At 33.3% G+C, this 13,493-nt stretch overlaps 1 protein-coding gene across 2 annotated transcripts in view; it reads right to left on the minus strand.

Annotated features, from left to right (window-relative positions):
- The window catches only part of trio (trio Rho guanine nucleotide exchange factor), a 627,840-nt gene that overhangs the window by 39,566 nt on the left and 574,781 nt on the right, over positions 1 to 13,493 (minus strand). For both annotated transcript variants that reach the window (XM_085940798.1, XM_085940792.1), the window contains 2 exons: positions 9,416 to 9,500; positions 1,472 to 1,574 (listed from right to left, as the gene is read on the minus strand). In XM_085940798.1, the coding sequence (XP_085796924.1) occupies positions 1,472 to 1,574; positions 9,416 to 9,500 (188 nt within the window). The remainder of the gene's footprint in view (positions 1 to 1,471; positions 1,575 to 9,415; positions 9,501 to 13,493) is intronic.

The raw sequence follows: 13,493 nt of genomic DNA on the forward strand, positions 1-13,493 counted from the left end.
TTAGTCCGGTTGTCAACTTAGGAAATGCATTGCATTAATTTCCCCAGAGATGTGGCTGCTCATGATAGAGTACTTTGTATCCTCACAGATTGAAAAACCCACTGAGACAGGGTCTTATGCATTGCGGTCTCTTAATGGATGGATTAACATGGACAGTTTTGTCGATATAATCCGGATCGTCACTTATTTCTGATTCACTGGGATCTATGACATCGCCCATATTATTCATGTAAAAACATGATGTGGAAGGCAAAATTTGAGTTGAATTGTCTACCACGATTTCCTCAATAACAATTTCATCACTCTCATAATAAACATTGTAACAAGTATTTTGGAAAAAATTATAGGACGTATTTAAAATGTAAAAAATATGCTAACCAAGGCAAATTCAATTAATTCCATTTTTCAAAATGTGGTATTTTTGACGTACCTACTATATTTTTTTAATAGTACGCGGACCAAAATGTATTATAATTATAGTTCGGTTGGCAACACTGCGTTCACTGATAGAAGGCAGCGCGCGACGGCGGACAACTAGTCACAAGATCCTAAAATTTGATGAATTCTGAACATGCAAGGTTATGTCGCATGTTGAGGCACCGTTTTCTTCAATTCTATCGTATTCTTCCACAATACAAAGAGATTTATTTTCGTTATTCACGATACTTTGATTCAATCCTTCCATTTCATACAAAACACGTATTAAATGTGAATTACAACGAGGTAATGCCAAATGAAACCGATATTTTATAATTTGACTGTTAATAAACAAGGAATAAGTCAGTTATGAGAAAAGATCAGTTGTCTATGGAATTAGTACACTATGTATAAAATCAAGTATCCTCGGTGCTATTTTATTTATATTATATTATTATATTTTATAATATATTATATTTTATTTATTATTATTATATATATTATATTTTATTTATATTATATTTTTTCAGATTGAAAGAAATTAAAAAAAAAAAAAATTCTACCATTTCTGAAGTTTAAATGTAATTTTTGCTCTCAGAGAAGAAGTTCAAGATTAGGCAATAGTATGCAGAATATTTTAACATAAAAATTGCATTAGCATATTATGATCCTATTAGGATCGGACATGGGCAAACGAAAGAAATAGAATAATGTATTTACAATCACTGCTTAGTTGTTAATACATTTTTAATTACCACATTTAAATAAATAGCATGTTAATTATATCGAATGGCCAGGTAACGCAAACGCGCCAGTGGCGTCGGCAATAAATGAGTTTTAAGTATATAATATTCATATACGTATAACAGACATTCATAGTTAATGCAATTATACAAAATTGATTGTCGTGAAACCACTGAAACCGGACTAAATGGGTAAGTAAATAAATAAATTGAAGAAATAGTACTAAAATAATAATAAAATAAATGCCAAAATTAACCATGTAACCAAGAAATAACAGTGAATAAAATATATAGTAATTGACGAGGCTCACTTTGAATCTCTTGTCAGAGGCTGTCTTCTTGAGGGGTGCAGGTGCAGCTTTCTCCACTTTTCCCTGAGACAGCTTCCTCAATGGCGGCAGGAGCCATTTGCGCCTAAAATATTAAAAACATATATTATATTAATAATTATACAGTAAATAAGTACAAACTTGAGAGCGAACTCGACACGTTTTTAATTAAATATTCTTATTCATATTTTTAACGAAAACCTCGCCAATATGATTCGTAGATTCGATAGGTCATTGCCGACTCAAGTAGAAAGCCAATAGATTCACAACGACTGGTCCTAGTTTTTCCGCCCCTCCCGTTGTTGTCTATGTATGAACTGTCATTGCTGTCATTGTTCTACACTCTATAGAGTGCTCATAATGACGCGTCTGTCGTGTTCACACAGGGAATGGTTTGATTTGAATGGATAAGTTACATGATAAATAATACACTAGAATTAACACACCTTCTAGAAATGTAATGCATAGATCAATGGCTACATATTTTTTGGAAATCGATATTACCACCGGTTTTTGTGTGAAGGACTATTCTAACTTTGACAGCTGATGAATAACAGGAATGTATATTATTTATAAATAACACTGATAGTTAATATTATATTTGATTTGAGATTTTTTTATAATTCAATTTATAAAGAGAAAGTGCGAATCAATATGTCAAGCAATCTGGGATCAGGTTTTGACAGCTGAAAAATGGACCATTCGTTGCTTGTGCAAAAGTTATGCTCAGGCTTTATTAATCTAAAGATGGCGGGGATAGGTTCATTTAACTAATTGAGTGGATAGGCTAAAAGTCAAAAATTAAAACTTGCGCATTCTGCTGAGCAGCGTTGCCAGCATTTATACAAAAATACGAAAACAAGCTGGGTGGCAGAAAAATGCTAGTTTTCTCAAAATTCAGAAAGTGCCTAGAGACCAGTATTTTAAACAACATGTGTACCATTTAATTGGTATTAACATTTTTTTTCAGAAGAACAACGATCGAAGAAGAATTTCCTGAGATACAGCTAATAAAATAACACAGAAATTAATACAAGTAAGAAGTTCGCATACACTTTGCATGTAGCATTTATTTAATTTATAAGATAAAGTTGATTTTCAATCTATATCCTAGCTTTATGATAATGTTTGCGGTATCGAAAAATGCTAGATCTGGCAAGAAAATCGCTATGTTGGCAATGCTGCAGTGCTATAATTAAGACTTTACCATGCGAGTAAGAACCGTTCCTATCTGACGACAAAAGATGTCGCTAGTAGCCAAAGTGTCTTCTATTCGAGATCGTTAGGTAAATCGGTAAATCAAAAGGCAAGGAAAATTTTCAACTCTTATGGAGAAAAAAATTAAAAAAAAAATTTTCATTAAACATATATAATTTGAAAACACCTAAGATATACATAAGTACTAGTAAACATATTTGAAAAAAAAATACGACGCCGTTCAGGTTCCGGATATTTTTTTCAAACATTTTTTCTAGGGTGTTTTCAAATTAAAAAAAAGTTAATATGAATTATTCGTTGAATAAAAGAAACATTTAATGGTACAGTTCGGTTATGAGGAATACAGCGGAAAACACATTTTTAAAATACCCGATGTACTGGATTATTTGTTAGTTTGGGTTAGATTAGGTTAGGTTAGGTTTGGTTAGGTTAATCTAACAAATAATCCAGTATATCGGGTATTTTCATGTTTTTGTGTTTTCCACTGTATTCCTCATAACATAACCGAACTGTTAGTACACATTTAATAATTTTGTACTTACTTATACTTTTCATTAACGCAATAACTGTCAAAAAGATTTGTAAATTCGTCACGAAATAAGTAAGTCTATATAAATAATTTAACCCCATGCGTAACTAAGTCACTTCCCCCAAAACGCCAGCTAGGTTTAGCAAGCTCGAATATATATATAGGTATTAAGATATATTAAAAAAACAGGATTAAAAAATATTTCACGGCTTTTTTGTCAAAACTATAAGTAGTAAGTAGGTATATCAATTACACATAGGGCCTCAATTCCAGTTAAAAGTTTACATTTATTATTATTTAATAATTTATATTATTTAATATTAAATAGCTAGGAAATCAACGCATAAAAAAATATTTAATATAAATTTAAAATGCCGGTATATTTTACAGCTCATGCTATTTTGGTATATTGTGTGTATTATTTTATAAAATGCTGCAATGGTTCGTAATTTCATTGAAGAGTGATATTTGTTGTGAGGTTTTAGGTCCGGTCCGGTCCGGTCCGCAGGCGAAACATATTCCGTAAACTACCGATACGACACATATTCCTATAAAATTTGCTCATATTATGAGTGATTCACGGTGGACTGCGTACCTAAGATATTAGAGTAAAAATGTATTTCTTTTAAATCGCACAATAAACCAATTAACACAATATGAAGTAGTTTTTTGTAGGTCCCATGTTCGATCCTAAGACGATCATAATGTGGACATCCACCACAGAGTACCCCTACGCCCTATGACCTAGAAACTTGATACGGCCACTGTGGCCGCAATTGAAAGACACTAGTATATAATAATATGTCATTTAAGTTGGTATGATTATCGAACATCAATCTGTATTCCGTTCGTCCATTAATTTTCCGAAGGGCAAAAGTTTTCCATAACATTTGCCCTTTGTTTGTGATTGATTGATGTACAATGCTGTTAAGATGTAAGAAGAAAACTCGAATATTATTCGGCAGATGTGAATGAAGAATGAGCCATCTAAATATTTAGAATATCAAATTTCCAAATCTCAAAGTACCTACCTAACGTAACGTAAGGCTTCGGCCACATAGGCAGGTGTCTTGCTTGGTGGCTACGTGCTAGGTGACATATCCTAGTGAACGAACGCACACTATTCTATCGCAATTGCCACACTGCACGCTTCGCGCCTCGCTACATGATTATGAGTGACATCGTGAGTCTCATTTGCGAACAAACGTGTTGGTTATTTTTATTGTGTCACCTAGTGATTTTGCAAGATGGCGGATGTTTCTTCACTATGACAAACGTCAAACACCGTATATTTTGAGGTTATGAATAATTATGCATGGGATGAATTGACATTATGCTCCCAACAAGTTCGAATTTGAGACTTTCGAAATTTTAAACTTAAATTCTCTGTGAGGAGTAGCTTTCTGGTTAGTTTTGAGAGTGACATATGACTTGAGCGCTCCCAAATGTCAAATGAATTTGTACTTAAGCACGTAGCCTGCAATTTGGCAGTATTGTTTTTATCGATTATCCGTGCACGATACGGTGTATACAATAACATAATAGCTCTTATTAAAATTCGAACTGATATTAAAAAATCATTAAAATCAGCAAACAAACCAAAATCACAGATTTTCTTAATAAATAATGAGTATTAAACTAAACACGTTAAAATAACTGCCTGCTTTAAAAATGTATAGGTAATAATATGTAGTATTTTAAAAAGAAAAAAACCATAGTTCGGATTATCCGTGTTTTTCATTTATCCGTGCCGCCTCTCCCCACCATTAGCCCGGATAATCAGGAGTCTACTGTATTGCAATTTCAGTAAAACATCTAAGAAACTTTCACCAGATTACGGTATTGGAAATAATATCCAGAATTATAAATCTTTATCTCAACTAAAACACCAATCAAGAGTGTTGTTAAATTTAAGATGCCTATTAACCAGACATTTTATTGAACAAACTTTCACTTGGTATTGATATTAGAAAATATAGGTATATCGCTCATCCGAGCTCAGGACTAGAGAAGCACCTGCTTATTTGGCCGAAGCCTAACAGACTTATAAAGAATAAAAAAAATATATAAAAACCTTTCGATCCAAATTGTGCAAGAGTCATGAAATGAATTTCTCTTTGAAGGCTCCATTATTGATAATAATTAATTATTAATATGGCACGGCTATCAGTATCACAATGCACAACGTAAATTCAAAATTATAATTACGTAGGTATACACATTTCACAACGATTCGTTATTTACGATATAATATCACATTTTTCAAACATTTTCATCCGACGTTATAATAATTAGGTATAATGAACCATTTCATACCACGATGATTCACTTCACTAAATGAATCACTGCGGAACAATTAGATACAGCCAATTATAAAAATAACACAGTTATCTTTATCTGTCACGTTGTAACACTTTAATTAATTTCCACAAAACGATATGAATTATTGTTAAGCATCAAAGTAGATAATAATTGACTAGTTAAAGGAAAAACTTGCACATATGCATGCAGTCAACTTGTTCAAAGGCAATATTAATGAAGTTAAATAAAATAATAATACAAAAATGCGAACAAAACAACGCAAGAAGGCGTTAGCTGTGGTTATGATTGAATAATGCCAATGCAAGTAAGCAAGCCAGTGTTTTCTTATCCTTATCAAAAAAAAAAAAAAAAAATGAATCGTCAATAACAAGATATAATGGCGACAAAGATGATAACTGATTAATGTATACTATTGATACTGTATCTCGATAGTGTGAGTACTGTCCGTGATACTGACATACGTCATTTTTTCATTCGAAAGTCTATGCTTTTTATGTATGATAATATTATATAAACGTCAAACAAATAAAATAATGTTGTAATAATAAAAATCGCTTGAAATCAATTCATCTGAAGATGGGCCATATTCAGCAAAGTAAAAATAAAAATAACCTTTCTCCATTAATTATATTATACGGTCATTAGTAAATACGCCTCGAATGTTTCAAATTTTCTTCTTTTCGACCATGTCCGATCCTAATAGGATCATGGGCCTCCACAGAGTAGAGGTTTATATTAACAGATTTTGTTTTTTTAAGAGAAACGGGTGTCAGCCACTAGCTCAACCTAGTAGGTCCATACACTGACAGACACAAATTGAAAAACAATATGTGTACTTGCCGGACCCAGGATTCGAACCTGGGACCCACGGCGTTATAGTTCAACGCTTACGCCGCGCGGCCACCCTGGATGTTTCAAATACATGATTTAATATAATATGAGAATAAAGTGTGTACCTATTTTAATTAACTGTGTACAGAATGAATTAAGTATAGGTATATAAAGATACTTAACTGACATAAATTAATAAAGCTGATGACTGGTTTTATCTGCTTATATCAATAGGTTTTAAGCAAAACGCCGTATACCATATTATGGTCTCCAATTTCATTAGATTCATTTGAACGTTAATTCAATTTTCATAGCCGATTTTGGCAAAATTCATAAATTCAAGAATGAAAACCTAAACTAACCTAACCTAACAAATAATCCAGTATATCGACTATTTTCAAAATTTGTTTGCTGCTGGCTTTCTGTAAACCGACAAGAACCGCGTTTTATTTAGACATGAATTTTATGTCAGTAGATACGACCCAAAGAGGTTGGACGGTATTTAATATACGACCAAATATTTCCGATACAACATTTCACGGTGACGTATGATACGGCGAACTGCATACGTACAAGTTTCCGGACACGACTATATCCTCCACTCAGTGGAGACCCCTGTGCTCTGTTTAGATACAAAAATAGGATTTAACTTTTTTTACGAGGAATGGTTGTTAACCTGTTCTAGATCAAATACACTGTTTTGATCAGAGACACGGGAATCGAACTTCGAGCACGTACCCACGACTCTAGAGATGGGTATACTGACACTAATCTGTCGGGTTTGTTAATAACGGGGTTAAATTTTTCGGGAAAAAAACTCGCTATTTTTTCTTATTTTTAATCAATTATTAAGATATTCTTTCGAGATGAAAAACAACCTTCAAAATACATTTTCCTTGGCAGCTTAATTATGTACCTACTTAATGAGTTTTACGCTAAGACTGGCGAAATAATAATCTGTCTTCTTATCCTTTGCCTCATTACTTAAGCCTAGTTAAGACCAATACCTATAGATGTGTGCGTAAACAAACGAATATTATATTTTAAAAAATCGGTGTGTGTGTGTGTGTGTACTTATGTACGCGCGTTAGAAGTTATACTTCTTTGGCGTAACAAAACAAAATATTATTGCAGAATGTATCTACTTTGGAAGAAAAAAATCTCAAAACCTGTGTTTGAAAAATTTAGCAAACCGTTATGTCGACCATCTTTACTTAAACAGATGACTGTACAACTATTTTCGTTAACAATAATAATTTCATACAAATCAAAAGTAAAACATGGCCTATTTAATGGTTTAACTGAAACGTGATATTGGCTTTTGTGATGAAACATAATAATTATTATTGTCTTCAAGTATTATAAACCGCTAATGAATAAATTGACATGGGATATGCGACAAATATTATCATAAACTGTAAAAATATGTATTTTTGTGTATGAAGTGTCCAAATATTGTAAATTTACAACATACCATTGTTTGAATTATTTACCAAATCAACATTCACAAAATTTATTTATTTATTGATATATAATTTTACTCATAAATAAAAGTTGCAACATTCAGTCTTTACCCAACCGGCCCAAGCCACAGCCCTCAATATCACTGCTGAAAATTACAAACCTCCAGCATTTAGAACACCCGAACGTCGCCGCGCAAAATAAATTATGTTACGTCGGCGGGCAAAACTTCCGTCCTACGCCAAATTAATGCGTTACATTTGCGCGCGCGACTTCGTCCCACGCCAAAAATACGCTTTTACTGCTCTCCCAAACGCGCCAAAAGAAGTATAACTTCAAAAACGGGTTGAAAATTTTATAAAAACTATTACGAACAATGTATAAAGACATTATAAATGTTTTGACACAAAATGTCAATATGTTTATTTATATTCTGCCGCAGATTGATATCATTTATAAAAATACTGACCAACACAATTGTGAAACCATATTTTTTTAGAATTATTAATAACCATGTCCTCGCTTTTTCGTACAAGGTTAGTAATTTTGAACAATCACAAACACCCAGGCTTTGAGAAAAACACATAAATATTGTGTCCTGACCGGGAATCGAACCCAGAACTCTCGGGTGGAAGGAAAGCGCCTTACGCACTGCACCACGAGAGCCGCCTGTGAAACCATATTATTATTGGTAGATTTTTTGTGTTTCATCTGATGTAACGACGCGTGGTCTCATGTACCGTTGTTTTGATTGAAACACGCAAATTTATACGACGTAGCCTACCCACCACCCTACACTACATTTCGATTTTCTTTCGCAATGTTTGCCGGGAGTTGGGTTTCAAAACTGTCAAACTAACTATTTTACCCGAATATTTTGTATTACGACATTAACTGTATTATTCAAGGGTATAATATGACAATTATTAGGATATCGATAAAATTATCTACAGATTTACCGGCCAAAATTTTCGTTCCGACCTGTTTTCTTCAACTACCCCATAGATAAGCAACTACCCATTGTTATTCCAGGCGCTTCCGTTCCACCTGAAATATGCACGTCGTCGCGACCCTCTTTCTTCGACGTCACCTGTGATTAGGTACTCTAATCTCAAGATATTCGGATCTTTGATACTATAGAAATATGACTAAAGAATTGAAGAACGAGTGTAGTTCAAGTACATATTATGGAACATTTATGGATTACCATCGGCGTATTCAATGATGGTTCATAACTATGACTTATTTTCTTAAAGTGATGGTTTTAAGCCACTTTTTTTTTTATTTCAAGTCAATCTAACATTTTTCTGCCAACTAGCATAGTTTATCACCCTGTCTAGCATATTTTTTGGAATATCATAAACACGGCAACTCGGCTAGATTAGCCGATTAAATTTAATATTGGAATACATAACTAAAAAAAATGAAGCTAACAAGCCACGAAAACAATGTATGGATAAATAAATTAGGCAATTATAATACATATTATTTGGTATGAGATGGTTGATTTTTTTATACACAATTATATAGAATAGAAAATTGTTTGTGAAGTAGGTACTACGTACCCTCCAAATCCTCGGCGCTTGTTGACAGGGCTCGAAGTGGTGATTGGTCCCCCACCAGCCGCGCATCCTTCACCAGTCGCGGCGTCTGAAACAAAAGCGAAATCACAAATCAAATAACTAAACAACATAATATAAATGGGCTTCCATTGTGGCTAAAGTATTTTGTTCAACCGATGTGTGCTATTCGCCCTCACACTCTAAATGTAAGATAAATCCAAACACTATGATTACTGATTACTCAGTGGTTAGCCTGGCATGGCAAGGTTCATGTTGAGCTTACAAGAAACTAATGAATAGAGAGGCAGACAAGAGTGCCTACGCGATGTGATGGAAATCACAAAGCTATCGATAACCTCTCGCCAAATATACCCACAGCACTAAAAGATCACAGGGCCACCCTAAAATTCTGGAACTAGACCTCATTAAGTTTAGCGCACCGATAACCAATGAACACAAAAAAGGGAAGTGAGTTTCCTTCTGTGTATTCCTGTAAGAAGATAAAATTCTTGAGTCTGGAGAAATATGGGATTTACTAAACGATGTGTTGAACAATATGTTATTACCACGTTTTTATTAGCTCGTATTCTTGTTTGTCGGGTACAGATTTTTCTTGTTTGTCCAAGATTTGTATTGGACGATTGAAGATTTTTAACTAACTTCCCGACTAGCTAGACATTTGAAACTTTTAGAATATATCAGAACACGACGACAATGCATTGTTTTAATACTTTTGGCCAGGGCTTTTTTTTTTAAAAAAAAGGTGCCGGAACTCACTTCATGTCAAGCTTTTTACTAAATAAAATTATATTCAAATGTCACTTAAATGAAATTTAAAGGAGCTATGCCACGAAGCGAACAAAAAAAGGTTGATTTTTACGATAATTTTTTATTTTAGTCAAAACAAAGCTACAGAAACAATAAAATACATACATTATATTTGAAATATATTGTACAAATAAGACTAAATAAGACTAACTTTAAAATATAATTGTAAATACATATGTAATGTATTTATTTATGAACTTGAATAAAAGTTTAGAGTGATTTCCAAAGTTTTTTCCAATTCTCGTCTGATACATCATCTCGATTCCTTTTCTTAGTGTTAGAGTCTAAGGCCGAATGTCTTCCTTTAAGTAACCACCTATCAACATATTTTGAAGGATCGAAAAGTGTCAAGGGTGGTCCCACGAGTTTGATGAACAAGAGTGCCGAAACTGTTTTAGTGTTTAACGAAGCTCTTGTTGGGGTAATAATAAGATTCATTTGCGAAAACCCCCGTTCACATTCACTTGAAGAAATGGGAATAGAATTCAGAGCATATACCAAACGCAAGAGTTTTTCAGAATATGTCTTTTCGAGAATGTATTCGCGAAATCCACGAATCATTTCTCGTTCATCTAGTTGTAGCCTGATCGAAATGTTTCTAATTTCCATCTCTCCAAATGTCTCCAAAATCGTTTTTTTGATCTAATGACCAGCAGTCTGGCCAATCGTTTTGAGTTCGACCTTGATCCCCGAGATCAGCTAGAGATGATTCAGGAACATCTACATGTACCGATATTTCCATATCTTCTGTCATCGTTTCTGTTTTGAGCTTTTTATTTGCGGAATCGGCGCCGCTGCCGGTGGTTGAGAAGTAACAGGAAATTTTTTTCATATTTAAACTTGGGGTTGCACTAAATAATATATAAAATAGTTGCACAACACGTAATCGTAACACAAACTGACTAAACAAACGTAAATAACAATATACGCAGATGCTGCCATGCGATAAACGTCAAACTGTCAAAATCATAATACGCAGCATACGTATGAAGCTAGTTACATACGCATGTTTGCTATTTAAACTATACGGTTACTTCACTAACACTAACACGCCAACATTCAAAATGGCTTCCACCTGTACCTTATTTTATCATTTTAACGAATTATTATTGTAATTACTTAAGCGCAAATATTTTTTCGTTTAATTGATTTTGAAATAAAACCGTGAAAAAAGGTGCCGCAACGCCGTTCCACCGCGTTAAATGGAAAAAAAGCCCTGCTTTTGGCCATCTTTAAGCAGAATTGCATTTATTTTTAGTTAATTCTTTTTTGTAGGTTTCGGAAAAAAATCGTTAAAAGTAATATTTACTACTCATTATTATTGGTTGCTAAGGGGGTCCTAGCAACTAAATTATTAATATATACGTGCGTTACTATGGAAATCAATATGAAATGTCAAAATGACATTTAAGTATTCTGTAATATTTATTCAGTATTCCTATCAAGTACAAAAAAAGTATTTATTAATACATAGAGTTGTCAAGTTTATATGATTCAACAGAAAATTTAAAAACGTGGTATATAAAAAGTTCTTTTTATCTTGTAATTATGTTTAATAGTTACGTCTGTATAATACATAATATGCATTAAATTATATCACGTAAACTATAAGTACGTTCAATATCAATGGTTCAATGCTGGTAATATTTGAGGACATTCTGGAAGCCTTGTATTTCTTGCGTTTTATGGCCGACCGTCGTTAACTCATAAATTAAATATGGTTCAAAATTCTTGGTCTGCGACTGGCTTCGCATGTCTATATTAATAATCTGTTCTGTGTTGAAAATCGTATTAATAAAAAAAGTCTGGCATTATCCTTCATCCAGCAGTGGATAGATCCCGACTGAAGATGATGATTTATCAATAAACTCCCCCCCCCCACCCCCCAACACTATATATGTCTCATAACTGCCACTGGAAATACAACATGAAACGCAGTCTACGTAGGTACTTGCATTCCCTAGCTGCAGCGCTGCACTAAACAATAAAAAAAATCTTCTACGATACAATGTAATACAATCACGGTGAGCATAATATGCTCAAATATTATTTCCTTATTGTGTTTTTGGATGTTTTCCTAATGTTCCGGAACTGTCAAATTTAAGCTCTGGTGTATTTCTGTTTAGATACTTATACAGAACTTTACAAATTATAAATTCAAAACGACCACAACATGACAAGTTTTTCGGGGGGGGGGGGGTATGTAACAGTATATTTATACAAAAAATAGAGTAATTCGATGAATAAACAAGAAATTACATGGAAATACACCGAACAAGCTAAGTAGAGGCTATTTTAAAATTTTAAAACATCCTCCACCTAAACTCATCTACACGCAAGTGTGGTATATCAATATCCGAAGCGACTCTGTTGAACGCAGTAGTTTTCGTCCTCCCAATTTGTATTATTAATGGCAGGGTAGTTCTGCACTTTGAAATAACAAACAACCGATGCTCCCAATTTCTAATCGATAGTTATGAAGAACGCATAGGTCGATACTGTCAAGAATCGCAGAGTTTTCATTGAAACAGTGTATACGGCGGAAAAATACGTGGCTAAATATAGATATTGTAAACTTAAGTGTTTTTAAATTAGGTATATACCTATTTCCCAAAAAAAAAAATGGCACGCGTTGCCGAGTTGTAGTACTGCTATCGTTTATTCACTCGTTTTTTAACTATCCACAGACTCAAATTATAGTATCTACCTATTTTATATACATAAATCGAAAACACTTCAGCTAACTATACAACCGATAGAAAAAACTTTTTGAAAAATACGAGAACCAGCGTTTACCGAATTCACGCCAATGTCTCTACCAACGAAGCTATGTGCGTCCTTCTTATCTAATTTACGAAGAAATTAACTGTTTTTACATTTTTAAAACGCTTCACAAATTGCGTAAATCTTTGTATCAATCTTCAATAAAGAATGTTGCATTCTCTAATCTTGTGATTTATTCGTTGAATAAAAAATAGTAATTTATAGCTTTATATTTTATAGTTAGTGAAATTAACACTTTTACCGATACAACAACAATAAAAAAAAATAATTTTCCGCCAAAGAAAGATGCCGATCAGAATTTCATTATGCCGGATGTTTTCTCGGGTTCGGCTAAAATAAAGAACGTTTCTGAAATTCACAAAAAAAAAAATGTAAATCTAAAGTGTCTATATGAAGCTCAAATAAAGGACTGTCCCCTTAAATGAAGGTCCGATGGTCACCGTAAATATAATACATAGCCAACGTGGTT

This window comes from Rhyacophila brunnea, unplaced genomic scaffold (genome assembly GCF_057557595.1).
Source record: "Rhyacophila brunnea isolate RB1 unplaced genomic scaffold, BYU_Rbru_1.0 scaffold_1, whole genome shotgun sequence".
Classification (NCBI taxonomy): domain Eukaryota; kingdom Metazoa; phylum Arthropoda; class Insecta; order Trichoptera; family Rhyacophilidae; genus Rhyacophila; species Rhyacophila brunnea.